This window comes from Hyaena hyaena, unplaced genomic scaffold (genome assembly GCF_003009895.1).
Source record: "Hyaena hyaena isolate Hyena2069 unplaced genomic scaffold, ASM300989v1 scaffold_189, whole genome shotgun sequence".
In the NCBI taxonomy this organism is placed as follows: Eukaryota; Metazoa; Chordata; class Mammalia; order Carnivora; family Hyaenidae; genus Hyaena; species Hyaena hyaena.
The window spans coordinates 2333900-2352944 of NW_024080821.1; the positions used below are offsets into that span (position 1 = coordinate 2333900).

A 19045-nucleotide genomic window follows, 5' to 3' on the forward strand; every position below is an offset into this window, starting at 1 on the left:
GCTGCACGTCCCGACCCCCACCCCATCCCCTCCGGGGCTGCCTCTTCACGCCGGAAAGCTGGGTGCGATCGCGCCCGCCAAGCCCTCATTATCGAGGGGTGACTTGCGGCCACCAGGGCCCCTCCAAGGCTTGGCTCCCACTCCCAACCTCCCCACCCCGAGCGGTTGGGCTGGGCTGGTTCCCCAGCGGGGGGGCCCCGAAGCCCCGTGCCTGCCCAGGCGCTCAGCTCTCCGGAGAGGTCAGCGCTGTCCCGTCTTGAAGGCTGGCCGGAGAGTCTGGGCCAGCCACCCTCCCACTGGCAGTGGTCGGTGCCCGGTAAGGCTCGTAGAACCGGAGTGTGCCTCCTCGGATCATTCACCTTGTTCTCGGCAAGAGACGCCCAGCAAGCCCTTCTGGCCCAGGTGCCCCCCACCCCCACCCCCTTCCCCAGGCTGGCAGCCTCATCCCCTTGCTCTTCAGTCCTGCACTTTCTCAAGGATCACTTCAGAAGCTGCTGCCCCCACCCTTAGTGACAGCAGGACTTCTGCTCAGAGCCCAGCCCACCCCACCCCACGCTGAAGCACCCCCCTCCCCACTTCCCATCCAGAACTGGCTCTTGTCTTCTGCCACAGTAAAGAAGCCTCCTGTCTGGCCAGAGTCCTCCAGCTCCGGGGGCCACCGTCCCCTGTCCCTGCTGGGGGGCTCACGCCAACCCCAAGCAGAGGCAGCTGGAGGGGCGGTCAGTAGATACCTCTCCTCTGCAGTGACCCGTAACTCAGAGGGAGCCTGAGTGACTGCGCAGGGCTCTCCTACCCACAGCTCTGTGTAGGGGTGGTACCAAGGGTCAGCAGCCCTGGGGGAAAGGCTGGGATGCAGGGAGTCCTGGGAATAAAGGGCCCAAGATGCCCAGGAGGGAGCTGGGGATAAGGATGGGGGAGGCGGGAGTGTCAGGCAGTGTCTGTGGCCCAGAAGGAGAGATGGGGAAAGGAGGGAGGCAGAGGCTTCACCATCCTGCCCTCTTGGGCACTCCAACCCTTGCCTATTTCTGGGATTTTTTTAAAAAGAAAATGGGGGGGGGGGGAGTTGGCAAGTTGTGGTTCCTGCATTTTTGCTTATCGCCCAAAGAACAGCCTGGCTACAAAAGGGGCTATGATTGGCTGCTGGCCCTAGGGGCCCCAGGTCCTTCCTCCAATCACAGCACAAAACTCCGAAGTTCTAAGTCCCATGAAAGTGGCAGTGGCGTGGCAGTGTCTGGGCTGGACTGGGGCCGGAGAATCCCGAGGCCTCAGTACGCAAGCACCTTCGGTCCGGCTGCAGCTGGGCCCCTCAGCTGCGGGCCGGTTTTGTTCTCCAGCTGCGTCCGCCAGGTCAGCTCATCGCTGGTGAGGAGGGCTGCTGGCATCTGGAAGGGAAAAGAGAAGGAAGAAGTCTTTCAGGGCAGCCCTGTGGTCTTTCCTTGTCAGTGGTTCCTGGAGAGATGGGTTTGGGGCAGAAGATACCAAAGGCAGGCGCCCTCTCCTTCCTCTGGGGAGTCCATGCCAGCCGTGGAACTTTGCCTGGGGTCGTGCCCTGCCCCCCAAACCTGAGCTCCTACAACAGCAGTGGAGCAGGGCCTCTCACAGCTGGAGATAGAGTAGGGGGTGGAAGTCCAGGGGGAAACGGCTGTGTAACGGCTGAGAGGTGGGGAAGTGGCTTAGGACGCAGTCGTAGCTCAGATGAGCTGGACCAAGGGGGTCTTCAGGGGCAGAAAAATAAACTGGGGCCAGAATTCGGTGGTGCCCACACACCAGGCTGGGAGTTCGTAAGCCTGGAATGGGAGTCCTCGCTCAGGCAGGAAGGGGGACATGGCAGGAGAGTGGGTCCTGGAGATGCAGTGAGCAGAGCAGGGACAGCGCAGAGCCCAGCAAGCGCTAACCAGGCCTCGGAGTCCACCAGTGCGGGGATGAGGGGGGAGGGGGACATGAAACGGGGAAGTCCAGAGGTGTTGTCTGGCTTCCAGTGAGTTCATGCCCAGGGCCGGAAAGAATCCTGGGCACAGCTCGGGGTGCAGAGTGGATGTGGCGGGCTGACCGAGAGGGAGATTCACACTCCGGAGCCCACTGCGCAGTGGCAACCACTGCTGTTGCTGTAAAAGAGAGCGGTGGAATGCCAGAGAGGAGTGAGAGCACTTGGAAGAGAGTCAGAGGCAGAGCTCGGGGGAGAGCTGGGACAGAGGGACCCTGAGGGGCAATGGGAGCAGCAGAAAGCACACAGCAGAGAGGAAGGAGGCCCAGGAGTCCCGGGCCACAGACACTGGGGTGGGGGGGCGGGGGGGGAGGCGTGCATGGCATGTGGATCCTGCCTGGTGACCTTCCTGTATCAATGTGGGGATGGTGGAGAGGATGCCACTTTTTTGCAAGTTGGGCAATGAAGGAAAATAGCGAAACCTCTTGGCTTTTAAGATGAGGAATGGGGTATATAGACTTGAGGAAGGAGCTGGAAAAGGAAAAGCTCGAAGACTTGGGAGAGAAGTAAATGATGGCAAGGTTCTGATGTGGGGTGGCTCTGGATGGTGGCGGCCCTTCCCGCCGGCTGTATTGGGCATTCTGTCCCAGGGGGACTCAGGGGCGCAGTGCGCCCACATCCTGGGGGATGTGACAGTCAACCCGAAGTGACACGAAGGCCAGCTGCGCAGGCTGGTTGGTCCACCTCCACCACAGCTATCCTGAGCGAAGCAAGTATTGCTTCGGTCTGAACCAGGGTCATACCTGCCACACTGTCAGCTCAGGAGAGCCTCGTAGGACAGCGCCAGGGGGAGGGGGGAAGGGGGAGGGCGGGCAAACAGCTTCCTGACTGGGAGGGAGCTGGAACAGCCCGGGAGGAGGTGTTGACATTCCCTGATCCCCGCGCCGCACCTCCCCCCCCCCAGCCCCCGCCTCGCCTCGCACAGAAGATACGGAAAAGCAGCCTGAGGGCCCAGGACTTTAACAGAGAGGGGGAGAGAGGTTCCTCATCGGGTTGAGGCCGTCCTTCACCCCCAACCCAGGCAGGCCGCGGGAGGGTTGTGTGTGTGCGCTCGGCTGTGGTGAGGCCACGTCCCTTAAGTGGTCCTCTCACTGTGCAGTGTGTGTCCTGGACCGTCTTCTCAATTTGGCTGTAAACTATCAAGGGCAAAGCTGACTTCTTCCCCCTTCTTCCCAGGATCTGGCACAGGCAGGTGTGATTACTTTGCTGGAAGGAAGGGAGGAAGGGAAGGAGGGAGGCAAAAGATGAATTCCATGCAGAAGACCATGTCCTGTCTCACAACAAGAGAAGAAAACCGGGATCAGTGCCATCCAGTGCCTGAGCCCAGTGCCTCTGGACCCTGAGACTCCTCGGGGAGGGCATGGCAGGCCCAGTCTCTAGACAGCCGTGACTCCGGGCCTTACCGCTTACTGTCCTTCCCGCAGGGCTTCCTCCATCTTGGGCGCCTCCTGATGCCTTCCCCGGAAGTCTTCATCTGAAAAGCAGAGGGAAGTTGTCTCATCCTCCACTGGGCAGGGTGTCACCCAGGCATGGGCAAGGGAGCCGACCCAACTCTCCCCATCCTCCTTGTTTGCTAGGGCACAAGGTGATTCTGGGGTGGGGGGGCGGGTATGTGGGTTTGGTGAGGGCACTAGGGCACAGTGTGGCTCCATCGCTGAGCTCTGGGACCTTGGACAAGTTCCTCCCTCAGCTTCCTCATCTGTAAAATGGGTATGTTGTACCCTCCTTATGGCCTCTAAGACCTTCCTGGCCCTTGCTTCTGGGTATCTCCTGACCAAAGGGGCCCTCTGCTCTGAGGCATTAGGATCAGGTTCAGCTATGGGCCTCCTGGCGTCGAAGGCAGTGTCTTCTGGCCCACACAGCCCTTGGGAGGGACTGCACGCATGCTGAAAGGCCGCCGGGCCCCGAGACTAAAACCGCACAGCGCTTCGTTCTCAAGCTGAGGCCCTTCCACATGAGTAGGCCTGCCTGCCCCCTCTCACCCCAGAGAAGACTCCCCAGAAACAGCACCTGACACTTTGTGCTCCAGGTAGAGATCTAGGTGGAGGTGTGGCTGGGGCCCCGTTTGGGGAGTGGAAGGAAGGGCGAGGCAACATGAGCCAGGCGGGAGGACCCATTTCCTTGGGTCACCTGCCCACATGCCCATGATGTAATCCCCCCAGGGTGGGCCCACCCATGAAATCCCCGGGGCCCTCCTCTGGGAGGGTCACCCATCACAAGCAATGTAGAGCTCAAGCTTCCCTGCACCCCCCTCGCCTCACCGCAAGTATGACCTTCCACGTCGTCCAGCAGATTAGCCGTGGACACCGCAGCTCCCAGCCTGCCAGGCCATTCAGGAAAACGTCTCAGGGACCGGGGGCGGGTGTGGGGGGGGCTGCCATCGTCTTCCAGGTGTAGCGCTCCCCGCCCCTGGCCTTCAACCACCCACCGCAAGCCCAGGTGGCTCCCACCGTAGGGCCTTCTCCCCAGCGCTCCCCAAAGCCTCCTGGGGGTCAGATGAGCAGCCGGGCCGGACCTTCTCACCCAGCTCCCATCTCTGGGGATGGGAGAAAAGGGGCTTCCTCCCTGTTCCCCACTGGTTGCGGCTCAGCTCTTAACACCCTGGCTCCCTTGTGACAAGCATGGGTGGGAGTGTGGGTGAAAATGTGGAAAACCTTATTTTCCCTCAAGGAACTGAAAGTGCGGAGGCAGGGGACAAAGTGAGGAGGCAGGGGACAAAGTGCGGAGGCAGGGGACAAAGTGCGGAGGCAGGGGACAAAGTGAGGAGGCAGGGGACAAAGAGGAAAGTGGAGAGGTGGCATGATCTACAGGTCAGTTCCACTCGGGAAACTAGGGAGAGGTTTGCTGACGTCAGTGGAAGCACCAACTTTTCTCCCAAGAGCAGATTAGCTGGGCCAGAAAGTGGAGACACGGGCGGGGGGACAGCGGGGGAGCCCACAGAAGGAAGCAGGCGATGCAGGCCCATCCCCGGGGCCGGTCACGGTGGTGGTCCGTGTAGGGCGGTGGGCTGGCCTCAGAGCACGCAGAGGAGAGGGGTGGCCGCAGAGCCGGTCCCGGGCCCCAGGGAGGGTGCGGTCTCCGCCCAGGGGGATCAGCATCCCCGGCACCCGCAGGCCCCCAGCGCCAGGCTGGAAAGGATACGCCTGGTGCTTGGACAAGTGTTTCCTCTTTGACTTCCTCATCCTGGTCTTCTCGGAGAAGGCCCTGGCCAGCTCGAACAGCTTTCTCCGGGTGGCTGGGGCAGAGAGACCGGTGAGCCCTGGGCTCGTGGGCCACAGCCACGGGCCGCCCCACCCCACCCCCCTCCCCGGATGGGAGCGGGTGGCCGGCGTCCCCAAGCAGGGAGGCTGCCCTTCTGGCGGGGCCTGCAGGGGCAGCACAGGCCACCAAGAGCGGGGCCAGGCCCAGGCAGGCGGCTGAGATCAGGGTACTCCTTCCCCAGCTGTGACAGACACTGCCGCGTCTCGGCTGTCTTTCCCGCCGCCTCCCCCGCCCCCTTCGCCACCTCCAGAGGCGGTTCTGGGATTTCCATGACTAATCCGAGATTTTCCCTGAAATGGAGCCTGGAAGGATGGCAGCCTCGTTCACATGTGCTCATGGGGGGGGGGGGGGGGGGGGGGGGGGGGGGGGGGGGGGGAGGGAGGAGGCGCGTCCTGGCCAGCAGGACTTTGAGGGGAGAGGTCACCGACCCCCTGGCCTCCTGCCCGCAGACAGTGAGGCTTCGCACGGGCCTCCCCACTCATCGGGCCTGGGCCAAGTCCCCTTAAGCCACAGAGAACGTGAACTCTGTAACGGGGACGGGGTGGGGTGGGTGCAGCACATTATTATTTTTCTGCAGACGGCTGGCTCAAGAGGATTTAAAACTTAATTTGTATCCAGACTCAGCCGCAGAGAGGGAAGTGAGGCAGGAAGGCTGAGGGAGCCAGCCTGTGACTAAAATGTCATTTTGGTTCACCCCAAGTCAACTACCTTAAAGACACCCAGGCTCCCTCCCTCCTCCGAGGCCACAGGTCCTGTCTTAGGGGAGACTGGGAGGGGGCCTAGGCTGGACTCACATTTTCCCATGTGTTTTAACTTGTCCCTGAATAAGGCATCTTCAGACACAGCAGGATTGGTGTCACTGGTTCCTGGAAGGGGAAGACACCTCTGAGGGCCGATGCAGAGGGAGAGCGGCTGCCCAAGGATCCCGGGGTGGGGGTCGGGGGTGTCCCAGGACAGGGGATGGCCCCAACCCTTCCATTTGAGGAGAGGAACAAAGATCGGTCTTTTTTCTTAACCAAGAGGGAGCTTTAAGAAAGGACACTAGCGGTGTCCTGGGTATCTCGGTAGATTAAGCATCCGACCTTGGCTCAGGTCATGATTTCACGGTTCCTAAGTTCAAGCCCCATGTCGGGCTCTGTGCTGACAGCTCAGAGCCTGCTTCGTATTCTGTGTCTCCTTCTCTCTCTGCCCCTCCCTTGTCCATGTTCTGTCTCTGTCTCTCTCTCTCTAAAAAATAAACATAAATAAAAAGACAGGAGGGCACCAAGGACTGGAGGAGTACTTCTCTCTCTGCCGAGCCCCGCTTGCTGGGGTATGGCCTGCTGCGTGAGCAGCTCACACTCGCTCCCAACCATGTGCTTCTCTGACCAGCTCCGCGTCTGCAAAGTCATGCCGGTAGCTTGAAACCAGCTTGATGGGAGTGTTTCCATCGTGCAAGGCACCAGATGCTAAGCACTGGGGCTGCTCTTGCCCCTGATCTGGCTGTTAGGCACTCACCAGCACACTGACCTGCAGCCTGACCCAGTGAGAGTTGATAAGGGAATGGAGGGGAGATGTGGACACAGAGCAGGCATTTGTCTGTGCCAATTCCCTTCTCCTTCCTGCCTGGGTCAGCCCCTCCACTAACTCCCTCCAGACTCCTTAGACAATGAGTAGGAATGAGAAGAGGGCTAGTTCCAAAGTCAAAACCCAGTCGGCCACCTAGAGTCTCCCGGATCACTTAGCACTCACTTAGGCTCTCGCTGCCCTTCTAAAGGCCCTGCTCTCCACCCTGCAACTCGGCTAATCCCGAGTCACCTTGCCTGCTAAGTCCCCTGTGAGTCATTAGGATCCGTCTCAGCAGCCCTGGTACGTCCAGTTAATTCAGGATCAAGGACAAGAGACTGTCGTTAAAACTCCCAGAAGCACATCTGGTGGGGCCTAAGCCCCAAGCCTGCTGCTTATGAATCAGTTCCACAGGATTTTCTCTCTGAACTGGGATCAGCTGCGCTCCCGGTCCTCCGCCCCGCCACCCCACTCCACCGCGTCACGTAAGGTGTGCTTCCGGCAAAAGCCACCGCTGCCTCTTCCTTCTTGCGGTGGGCAGCCTCCGTACACAAGGAGGAGCTGACTGGCTAGGGACCACAATACACACACAGGGACACACAGGCAGGGCCAGATATCAAGTAGGGGATCCAGACCCTCTAGACCTCTCTGTTCCCATGTTCCCGGCTCTAGCCCAATGCTTATTCGTGCATCCCAACAGCCTGCTGTCCCTGCTGGCCCCCCTCCAGCGGGTTGGGGCTCCTGCGGGGCGGGGGAGGGGCTGCCCCTCTTTTAAGACTGTTCTTGCTTCTCACTGTCTTGTATATGAACCTCAAAGTTCTCTTCTTCCAACGCTAGGGCGGGGCCTGGCCTCGACGGTATTTCCCCAGCGACTGAATGAATGAACCCTTCCCTGCTCTTCTCACCATGAGCGTTTGCTACATCAGTGAGTGTGTCCTCAGCTTTGCTGCTTGGTTCTATGCACTGTTTGGATGTTTCTCCTACATTCCCAAGGGCAGAGATCAAGCCTTGGAAGTCTCTGAGTCCTTCCTGAACCCATCCACCATGGGACATTTGTGGTGTGGTATGTCCCCTTCCTGCCCATGCTCCAGACACCTTCTGAGGACTTCACCCAGCCTGTTAGCCAATCCCAGGGGGGCCCAGCGGCCACTGGATTGGTAAGAATCCAGGTGTGCTGAGTGGCTCTGACCTCACAGTGTGGTGGTGGGGTCAGAACCCTCCCTGCCAGCCTCTTTCTTCATCCCACCTCCAAACTCCAAACATGCAAAAACACAGCTGGGGTGTGAGCCTCTGTGCCCTCCGGCCTTTCTCCTAGGAGGCCAAGGTTACCTGGGGCAGGAGAGGGAAAGCCAAAGTCATTTCCCACAGCCACACTGTTGCTGTTGCTGCCGCTGGATTTGGATTTCTGGGACTCGTATTTCAAACGATCTGGAAAAGGACCACATTCCTGTCAGGACAGTTAGCTCTCTCCCAGGGGCACCCTGGGCTGAGACGCAGGAGGTTGTCGGAGGCTAAGCCCCGAGATCTCACATGACACACACATAATGTGTGCACACACACATCCACCGGCTCTCACAGAGCCAGCTGAACCATAGAAACTACGCCCCGACCAGCACTTGGAATGTCAGAATGTCAAAATCAGAAGGACGCTGAGAGATCGTATAGTCTAACCCTTCATAAAAGGAAAGGCCCTGGGGCACCGGGGTGGCTCAGCGGGCTAAGCAACTCTTGATTTCAGCTCAGGTCATGATCTCGCAGTTCATGCGATAGAGTCCCGCATCGGGCTCTACACTGACAGCGCAGAGCCTGTTTGGGATTCTGTGTCTCCCTCTCTCTCTGCCCCTCCCCTACTTGTTCTCTCTCTCTTTCTCTGAAAATAAACTTAAAAAAAATAAAGTGAAATTAAATAAAACAACCTTGTCTCTGCACACCTTACTCCTCCTCAACCACACACTGTCAGTCTCACACACACACATACACACACACACACACACACCTTCACAGGCCTCTCACTGCACCCCACCACAAATGCTCCCACGCTGAAGGGGAAAGGCAGCCACAACTGGGGAGTGGAGCCCCCGGCCAGAGGTAACCCAAACTGCAGAAACATTTGAGAGCCCCCTGCCCTGACGTCCTATGCTCAGGGAGGCCCCTGTGGACCCAGCTCTAGGCCACGGCCAGCGCCTGGCACACAAGAGATGCGCAGGGGCAAAGAGAGGGCCTAAGAAGGCACACCCCTCTTCCTGTGAGTCCCCGGGACAAGAGTTGGCTGCTGGCCTGCGTCCCTCTTGGCAGACTCCCGGGGCTCTCCCAGGCTCACTTGGTGGGGGGCATGTAGCAACAGGACACAGGCCGCCTGGGCCCGAGCTCAGTCCCTCCTCTGAGCCCCCGGGCTAACGCCAACCCCAGCCCCTGCCACGGGGGCGGCACCTCTCTCCAGGGCCAGCAGGAAGTCCCTGTTGCGCTGCAGCTCCTTCATGAACTCCTCGTTCTGCAGGAAGAGCGCGATCCTCTCGTCCTCCAGGTACTGCTTCCAGCGGTTCTCCTGGTCCCGGGCCCCGGGCTCGGCCGCGGGGGGTGGGCCTCTGTCCCCGCTCGTGGGCTTGGAGGCCCCGGCGTTACCCTGACAAGGGGAGCAAGCACACCGAGAGGATGCTCACAAGGGCACGTGCCGCACGGACAGCCACGCGCATCTGGGTGCACACGTGTCCTTGCCCAGGAGCCTCCGGCCACACCCTGGGGCTAGAGCTGCTACTGGGCTCTGGGGGTCAGCCCACCTCCAACTTCGCAGGCCAGAGGCCTCTTGGGGGGAAATGGCTAGGTCTTAAAATCTATTGTTCTCCCCCTTGGGCGCCCATCCCTCATCTATAGCCCAAGCATCCTGGAAAGGGAGCTGCGAGTTGCTCCGTAGCTTGGTTAGCTCCACATGGATTCCCACACTCACACTCTCCCTGTCCTGCCTGGCCCAGGGGGAGGCCCCTTCTGCAAGGGCCCCTGGGGTCGTGCCTCTGTCAGGCAGAAGCGGCCCTTTCCCGTGGGTGGGAGGGAAGGTGCTCTGCCCCTCTGCTGCCGGCCGCCCCCAGGCCCACCTCCCTCCAGCCTGAGCTGATGGCCGGAGCTGCAGACTCCTCAGGGCTGTCACCTCTCCAGGGCGGAACAGGAAACCTCCAGGCCCAGACAGGAAATGAGGCTTTGGGTTCAGCATTCTTTCCTTGCGAACCCAGGGCAACAGAAATAGCTGAGCCCAGGCTTACACATCAGGAAGTGAAACGGGCTGGCACCAACCGCGGCAAGCGGAGGTGCTGCCGGGGCAGCTGGGGGCCTCCCCCGGTACCTGTAAGCTGTCCAGCTGCTGGGGCAGGATGCGGAGAAAGTCGTCAGGGAGGTTGCCCAGCAGTGGCGGGTTCCAGTTACGATAGCGCCTCTGGCTCGAAGCGGGTCCGGAGCCCAGCACATCGATGCTGGAGGGTGAGAGGGAACAATGGGGGACGTGGGTTGGGGGGGGGACAGTCAGGCCCAAACACAGGTGTCCCGGCCCATCACACCGGGATCCTGCTTAGAATGGCATTTCTGCTCTGAAGTCTCCCAAGGCCTCCACAGCCTCCAGGACAAAGGCCGAGCACCCCATCGCATCTTCCCAATCAGGCATCTGCTAACCTCAGTCAATCAGTTAATGGCCCCGGGGCCCAGGTTCCCTGTGCTCCAGACAGTCACTGCTTTCCAGCCACCCTGTACCCTCAAGGTCTCTAGGCCTAGGGGCCTCTGTTCATGGTGCTCAAGTTGGGTGTCATGGATTTACAGGTAGATGTTTATGAATGCCCTCTACAGACAGCGGGCATGTCCCTAGCACCTAGTGCAGTGCCAGCTGGTGGCTGCTGAGAACAGGTGGGCTCCCAGTGACCAAACACCTCTGCCACCAAGCCCGGCCTGCCCGAACGTTGGTTTGCCAGGGGGCAGGGGGGACACGGGGACAGCAGGGTCCCTACAGAGCAGAACAGGTCCAGGCTCCGGTTCTGGCTCAGTCATGGCCAGCAGGATGGTCCTGGGCAAGCCCCTGGCCCCTCTGGGGAGGGGAATTCCTCAGGGAAATACCACCTCCCCGCCCAGCATGCAGGAGCCCCTCACGAGGGCTTGGTCTTCAACAGTGTTCTGAAAAGTCACATTGAAGGTGGGAATGGAGAGTTTCTTGTTCCCAGGGGGGCTCGGGAGTCACGCCTCCTACGCAAGGTGCCTGGCAGGAGGTCCGAGGGTCAGGGCAGAGGCCAAGGGTGTGCAGGAGGGCGAGTGTGGGAAGAGAATGGGGGCCACAGCCCTCCCCGACCCCAGCCTCCTGCCCGCTGCCTGCAGTCCGGGGCCTAAGGGCAGCCTGGGGCCGGGCCAGGGGCTCCCCACGGCTCCTCGGCAGCCTGCAGCGTGGCGACCGCAGGACACGTGTTCTGCTGACTCAGGGAAATGACACACACAGAAGGCAGCGGGCCGGGGGCGGCGGCCGGCAGCTCTCGCCTGGCTTTGATTCGCCTCCAGCTCCAGGAATCCCGCCCGCCCCCTCACTCGAGGGGAGCTTTTCCGGGCTGGGCTGCCGCTGACTGTGGAAACAACTTCCTTTCCTCTTCTATTTTGGGCGGGTGGCCTGGCAGGACGAGGGGGGGGGCGGGGGCGGCAGCAGACGGGATAACAAGCTGCTAAGTGCGCAGTGGGAGCCAAGGAAACCCGCACGCTGTCCACCCTCTCGCTGTACAGGTGATGGAATGCTCCAGAAGACCCAGCACTCTGAGTCCCCGGCAGATCTCTCTCCACCTGGCTCTGCCTCCTGTCACTGTTGAAGGCTTCATTTCTCCCAAGGGCCCGAGGCAGGGGAGAGGATGCCCGTCTCTTAGGGTCTCGCAGACCACCTGGGGTTGGCCCCAGCACAGAGAATTCCTCCCTGGCATCTTCGCCTAGGACACAGGTACCCACCTCGCCAACTCAACCACACCCAGAGCCACCCAGGCAAGGGCAGAAGGAGAGTCCCAGAATTGCATTGGGCCCCCTCTGGCCATTAGTTACTGAGCCCAAGAGGGGAGGGGGGACAGAGCGGGAGGCCCCCCTCCTCAGCCCTGTTTCCCGGGCGGCTGGGCCCGTGGTCCCGAGGAAGGAGATGCCCAGTCCCTCCCGGGCCCTTGCCCTGGCACCGGCAGAGATGAGGTCAGCCGCAGCTGCGAGAGCCAGGGGGGCCCTGAGCCCTGGCGGCCCAGGCAACTCCATTGTGGTTGGAAAGGAATGTCAGAAATGAGCTGAGAGGCAAATAAAAAACTTCCAAGGCTGTAATTTCAATGGAAAAACAGCAGGTGGCCTGTGTGGAGGGGTGCCTTGTGTTTGAGAGACCTCTTTCATCCCGGAGATAGAGGGAAGGGCAAGCTGGGGGAGGGGAAGGGGAGAGATGGCTTGGGAGGCTCTCCTGGCCCCTGGCCCCCAAAACTCAAGCTTCACACCCATCAGACCCGCAGATTTTCCCATGGGACATCAGACTCCAGGAAGATTTCAGACATAAACCTTCCAGGCAGGAATTTTGGTAAAGACCGGACACTGAGGCCCTGATGGAGTCAGGCCCTGTCCAGGGACACACAGATCGTGCAGACAAAATCTGGGCTCAGGGGTCCTGACTTTCCAGCCACTTAGCCCTGGGATCGCCCTGCCTGTGTCTCAGCTGGGCAAGCTCCTCTCCCGCCCCCCCACCCCCCACCCCACCATGTGCAGTCCCTCAGGGTCCTCCTGCTATTCTTCTTCCCACCCCCGTCCCATAGCCAGAGGGAGATTCTAAACCACTAACCTGATCCTGTCACTCTCCAGCTTAAATCTGCTGGCTGCTGGATAAGGCCAAAGCTCCTCAGAGGACCCCCAGCCCCCGCCCGCCATGATCTCCAGCTTTCGAGGCCCATTCCACATTTCCTGGAGTTCCCCAGACTCCTGAAGCTCCTGGATGGTTCCCCCTTTCCTGCCTCCTGGCCTTTGCACATGCTGCTTCCGTTGCCTAAAATGCCCTCTTGTCCTCTGCCTCACCAGGACGCAGCTCAGACATGAGTTCCTCTAGGCAGATTTTCTTGCCCCCAGCTCTGTACCTCCCCCAGGCTCTGATCTCCCTGGGGGTCAAAGCAGTGCCATATTCATCTCAGCACTTCACACATGGGTCAGCACCAGCATGCGGCAGGTGACTTAATAAATGCTGGAAATGAATGTTCTAGGCCCGGAGATGGCCTAGGGGTGGATCTGGGCCATCCTGTGCCAAAGGGGCGCACGCTCAGAGCCTGGCCCTGCTTCCTCGGAACACCGGCCGCTGAGAGAAGCCTCAGCAGTGGTCTCAGTATTCCACGTTAGGGCTCAGAGGCCAGCCGCACGGCCCGGGACAGCAAGGAGCAGGAAACCACAGACAGTAGGTCTGACCACGCCTGGGACTGTGCTAAGTGCTCACGCTCATTATCTCGTTCAGTCCTCACAGCAGTGCCCAGGCCGGGGTCAGCAGTCCCACTTCACATGTGAGGGGAGCGAAGCTCAGAGAGGTTAAGCAGTGAGCCAAAGCCCGCACAGCAGAAGCACCTAAAGTATCAGAAGTTGGGCAGCTGAAAGACGGAGGGTGGGAGAGCACTTTCCTTTCTCCAGACTCCACAACTCAAGCTCTCGCCCCTGTATCCTCCCCAGGCCCAGCGAAGCCTTCGTTTCCAGGTCAGGACCCTGAATCTCAGGCCTCCGGAGCCCTGGTCTAGTGCTGAGGTCGTCCTGCCCTCACCAGCGGCTCCCGTCACCGTCACCGAGCTGCACCGCCCCTGCCCGCGGCCCTGCTGCACCCACAGCAGCTGAACACCAGCCAAGGGAGGGGAGGAAGGACGCGCCGGGGTGTCCCTGGGTTCACGCTGGGATTCTTTTGGCCTCAGTGTTTGCTTGTGAAAAACAGGCAGAAACACTTTGCCTGACAGAAACGGAACGGTTTGCAAAAGCATACTGGAATATTTAAAAAAAAAAAAAAAAAAAGAGTCAAAGGAAAACTATTTAACCCTGGCTCCATGACCGATGACAGGCTGCCCGTCCTGCCAAGGCCTCACCCAGACCAACCCACTTACTCCCTGCCTCTTCCCCCACCCCCCACATTGCAGCCTCCTGGTCCCCCCTGCAATAAAGGAAGGACCCCCGCTCTGCTCCCGTCCCTGACTCACAACATTGTCCCCTCCGTCCTATAACCTTCTAGGCCTCCATCAGCGCCCCTGAGCTGCAACTGCAGAGAATTTTCTCAGTAAGGGAGGCACACAGCAGCTAGGGCATTGGTTTTGGAATCAGAACGGCCTGGGTTCAAAGCTCAGCTCTATAGTCTTGAGCAAGTGACGAAACCTCTCTTAGTTTCCTCATCTGTAAAATGAGGTAACAGTGGCTGCCTCCTGAGCAGTTACGTGCAAAGCCTCATGGGTTTCCAGCACTTACGAAATGGTAGCTGCTGTTACTCTCCACACAGGTATAACAGAGTTTGCTCCTGCCTTCTGAGGCTCCCGAGATCTCCGGAAGGAAAGATCCGCTGGAGAAGTCCCCTGGCCCATCATGCGCCTCCGCGCCTCACCACCCCAGCCCTGAGCCATTCTAAGGAAACGCAGCTCTGGGACAAAGAGGCAACTGGGCTCCATCCAGCAGCCCCGCTACGGACACGAAGCACAGAAAAACAAGCACCTGAGAGACCGTGGGACCCCGCCGGCAGCCAGCATCCTGCTCAACCTCCAAATTCGAGTCCCTCACCTGTCAGAAGTCTCCAAGGACCCAGTAGTCTACTCCTTGGCCTCCAGTGATCAAACTATCCCAGAAAAAGACAGAACTCGCTCCCATTGGCTGAAAATCACCCACAGCACACCTAGTCCAGGGATAGATAATAGATCTGGAATAGATCTCCATTCCGTCGATCACTGAGGACTCTGGGAGTGCTGTGTTGAAGAGGATTCTGAAGTTCGGCCTCAACTGAGCAGGAAAGAGCACAGTGATCAATTCGTAACGTTTGCCAACGGCTCAGGAGGGGAAGCGTCAGTACATGTTCCCTGTGTTTGTTCCTCCCACTTGTATCGGCCTTGATGTAAGATCCCAGAAAGCAGGGCTGAGCCTTCTTTACCTCTGTGTCCCAATCACGTTCTGCACAGCACCTCACCCAGAGTCGGAATCTAGTGACTACCTGCCCTTTCAATCCTTCGGGCGTGAAAGTTCGCCTTGGTACCTAGCTTAAATGTCTCTTGCTGCAGTAGGAGGCTGTTCTTGGTGGAATAATATCCTGAGGGGTCCAGCCAAGTTTCCCGCTGTGTTTGTGAATCAAGCCCACCCCCTGATCCCTAGCCCCCCTGCCCTGCACTCTGGAAGGAGACAGATTCTCACCGGGGAGGTGGGGTGGGAGGAGCCAGCGGGTAAGGCCTGTCAAACATGTGCATGTGGTAGGCCGGCGGGGAGTAGACCGGCGGGGGCTCTTCATCAGAGCTATCGGGTTCCAAAGTCCTCTCCAAGATCTGTATCAGACACAATAAAATAAATGTTAACAATCCTTCCCTGAATTTAAATACCATCCAGACAAAATCACAAGCGCAGGCAAGGACGCATAGTAAGGGCTCGCTGTGTGGCTGGGGGTGGGGGGCGAGGGGGTGGGGAATGGATACGGCCACCACTCTGCTAACCTGTTTGCTCTGGTGCAAAGCTGAACGCATAGCTGCCTCTGACCCTACACTTCCGGCATACTCAATGGGCATGAAAGCACACGTCCCCGAAAGAATGTTCAGGGCAGCATTACCCATTCAAGTAAGGTTTAAAAACAGGCAAAACAAATCACAATGAAAGAAGTCAGAGCATTATGACCTCTGTGGGGGGTGCAGAAGGCTGTGAAGGGACCCAAGGGGGATTCCAGGCTCCGTTGATGTTTCTTGACCCGGGTGCTAGGGAAACTGCATTGAGCCACACACCTATGGTTCCTGTGCCCTTCGCTACATGTGTTACTTCTGATAAATAACTTGAACGGCATTCATGCTCTCTCTCAAAGTACCTCCACCTCAATTAGCTCACCGTAACCTCAAACAACTTAGTGAGGTAGGATAAAGATCATTACTCCCATTTTACAGATAAGGAAATTGAGACCCAGGCTCAGTGACATGACAAAGCCGTACGCTATTTTTAGAACTGAGTTTTCAGCTTGGACGCAGTCTCCACAGCAAAGATCTGTCTTTCAGAAACAGCGCCGGCATAGCACACCCTGGTTGGATTCTCAGGGTGGACGGTGGCCTCTCCCTCCTGGACTCCTCTCTTCATCCAGAAGCCAGAAAGTGGGCAGGGAGAAGCCAAGGGCTGAGCAAAACCCAGAGCCCCTGCTCCGTGGACTGGCCTGGATCCTTCCCCAGAGATCCACAGGGAGTCTGGGGCACGAGGCGACCGGCAACCAGGAGACCCCAAGGTCAAACAAACCCCAGCTGACCTACACCTCTGCTCCCCACTTCTGTTCCCATCTCCTCCAGGACCGAAGAACATGGGAACGGCTCAGAGGTATCCATGGGCCTGAGGCCCCAGGGCCTTGAACTCCGAATGTGTTTGCAGAAGTCACACCAGGCTGCTTCTGCAAGCCTGGGTGGGGCAGGCTGCACTGGCACCTCTCTGCCCTGAGCCCATCCACGCCCAGGCACCCGGGGTCTCACAGGGACACCCTGGCAGGTGGGTGAGCACACACATGAGTGCATCCGCACTCACACACACACTGCCACACTTCACGCATGCACAGCCGCCCCGACCCAAAGAGGCCTCCTCCCGCCCTGGAATGCACTAATGTTCTTTCCTTTGAGGCGGAAAGTATTTAAACAGATGCTTTTGCAGAAAAAGAAGAATGTGGCTGCTTTGCGGGCCACTGCTCTGCTTACCCCACATTTCCACAAGAAGCAAAAAAGAGAGACAGAGAGAGAGAGAATGCAGCAGGCCCCGGTCCAGTTCACTGGGGAGCCCCTGGTGCCTGGCACAGGACAGTGGCTCAGCAACTACCGAGCGCACCCCGAGAATGGGTGGCTTCTGACCCCCAACCTGCGCCCTCTGGTCTTCAGACCCCACTGCTCTGCGGGCTGGGGTTCCAGACCCAGGTCAGGAGGCCGGCTTCTCCCTCAGTGGCCGGCCGGCCCCACTGAGGCTGGCATGAAGGAGATGGGGGAGGAAGGGAGAGTGAGAAGGAACTGTTCCCAGAAGGAAGGAAGCTGCTCAGGGTTTCCTAGACTGTGGCCTGCAGCGGCCCGCCTCCAGACTCCGGGAGCTAGGGCCTCGGGGTTGCACCAGGAGCCGCCCTCCCCCGGCAGCCGCTCCTGTGCCTCCGCACAGCCTCCTGGGGCTGCCAGAACCAGACGTGCATCAGAGGCTCCTGGAGCAGAGTGAGGAAACGCCAAGGAGGCGGGCAGCGGGCCAGGCACGCTCCAGAAAGGCCGAGCCCAAGTCTCCAGGGAGAGTAACCCCAGCCGTGTTTCTGGCCTCCCTCTGCCTCTCTCCCTGCAACCCCACCAGCCACAAAGAGGTTGTTCTTCTGGCTCTAAAGGTGCTGAAGTTTTCGGCTCTGTGGCCTCTTGGCTTAACTCGGTGTGGGTGATGGATGCCTGCCAGGTGCTCTGGGGGCCAGGGTCTGGGCCATTTATCTGACAGGAGATATTTCTCAGTGGCAAGGATACCCCTCGGCAGCCCCCCATCCATCAGCCCCCAGCGAGGGGGCTTTTTCCAGTCAGCCGTTATTGTCATTCCAGCTGCTGCTCATAAATTTTCTGAAACACTTTCCGCTGGCTCAGGAACTGCCCGCCGATGGGCCACGCAGAGCTCCAAAGGTGGGGGTTTGGAGACGCGGCCAAGGCGGGGTGCTGAGAAGGCTCTTGGAAAAACAGCAGCACGCACAGAGCAGGCCTAACTAGGGGACGGTGGAGCCCCGTGGAGGGTCACGGGCCGGTGGGCACCCTGCACACAGGAGGAAAGATTACTCTCCCCCACCTGCCAGACTGTGGGATAAATGAGACTGTGGAAGGGGTCAGGGTAGCAGAATACTTTCCTTCTGGCTCACGCTTAAAGGATGTATTTGCAAACATGCACGCACACGCATACACACATGCACACACGCTCACACATACCCTCCCCCCCTCCTTTCCACAAAGACGACCTGGGTTTTCTAAGACTCCTTCCGCTGGCTAATCCAGGCAGGTCAAAGGAGTGGTCTCCCCAGGAAAAAGACTAAAGAACGCTGTGCAAAGACAGCAGCAAACGTTCCCTGGGGCCCTGCTATGTGCCAGGACGGTGCTGGGTGCTGCGGGTGATACAGGGCAAGGCAGATGCCGTCGGCCACAGTCAGTCCCCCACCGGGAGAGGGAAATCCCAGGCAGCACCCACTAAGGGAGGCAGGGTGGGGTGGGGAGGGGGCCTCCTTGCAGGAGTACTCGGCGGGAGATTGGATGCGGCAGGGCTGTGCTGAGATCGAACCTGAGGCCACGTCTGGGTCTAGGTTTTCTCTGTGAATGACGGTGATAATAATGCACCTCACAAGGCGTGTGAGGGCTAGAAGGACCGATACATCTAAACATGCAGTTTAGATACATCTAAACATAAACGGTGCCTGGCACGGGCTGGGACTCCATGAGGAGCAGAGTTCAATCCCACCTGCTCAGTCTTGCCCGTGGGCGCGTGTCCCTGCTGGCGGTGACCCTATCACAGAAGGACTCCGTGCGCCCCTTCCCCAGCACGTCGGGCCCTGCGGAGGCTGAGGAGCGGCCAAATGCTTACTGGATTCTTGGGTGGGGTCGGGTGGGCCTTGATGCAGTGGGGGGGGGGGGCTACTCCCCCAGCGGCCTCCCTGAGCAAGGAGGAAAGGGCACTGCTTGCCCCCGCCTCCCTCATGCTTTGGCCAGAAGAACTGAACTAGGAAGTCTGAGGTCCCTCCTTTTCCACGGCTCCCTGTGCTCTAAGGATGTGGCCCTGCTCGCTCTCAACCACCGGGCCTCCTCACGCTGCTGGTGTCCGCTCATCCCAGGGTCCTGACAGAAGGTCCCCCAGCCAGCTCCCTAGTGACTCATGCTCTGTTTCACCTCTGAACCTTTGCACGAGTGGTTCCCTCTGCCTGCACACCTTTTCCCTCGCTCCATACTCTTTCCTTGGGCCTCGGCTTAGCCCTCCCTTCTCAGGGAAGCCATCCTGGAACTTTCTCCTTCCCTTTCTCCCACGAGAGCACCTACCGCAGGAGGCTGTCATTGCCTGACTCCTGTGAGC

At 59.4% G+C, this 19045-nt stretch overlaps 1 protein-coding gene and 1 long non-coding RNA gene across 4 annotated transcripts in view; one reads left to right on the forward strand and one right to left on the reverse strand.

Annotated features, from left to right (window-relative positions):
- Positions 1–1040: 1040 nt before the first annotated feature.
- Positions 1041–19045, reverse strand: part of CUEDC1 (CUE domain containing 1) — an 84553-nt gene continuing 66548 nt past the window's right edge. For all 3 annotated transcript variants that reach the window (XM_039241172.1, XM_039241171.1, XM_039241173.1), the window contains 9 exons: positions 15167–15294; positions 10125–10251; positions 9221–9413; positions 8120–8218; positions 6040–6111; positions 5126–5219; positions 4246–4304; positions 3388–3458; positions 1041–1382 (listed from right to left, as the gene is read on the reverse strand). In XM_039241172.1, coding sequence (XP_039097103.1) covers positions 3391–3458; positions 4246–4304; positions 5126–5219; positions 6040–6111; positions 8120–8218; positions 9221–9413; positions 10125–10251; positions 15167–15294 — 840 coding nt within the window. In that variant the 3' untranslated portion in view covers positions 1041–1382; positions 3388–3390. The remainder of the gene's footprint in view (positions 1383–3387; positions 3459–4245; positions 4305–5125; positions 5220–6039; positions 6112–8119; positions 8219–9220; positions 9414–10124; positions 10252–15166; positions 15295–19045) is intronic.
- Positions 10182–15125, forward strand: LOC120237758. The gene is made up of 3 exons (XR_005530036.1): positions 10182–10258; positions 11531–11738; positions 14271–15125. It is a non-coding gene; the product is annotated as an uncharacterized LOC120237758 (long non-coding RNA).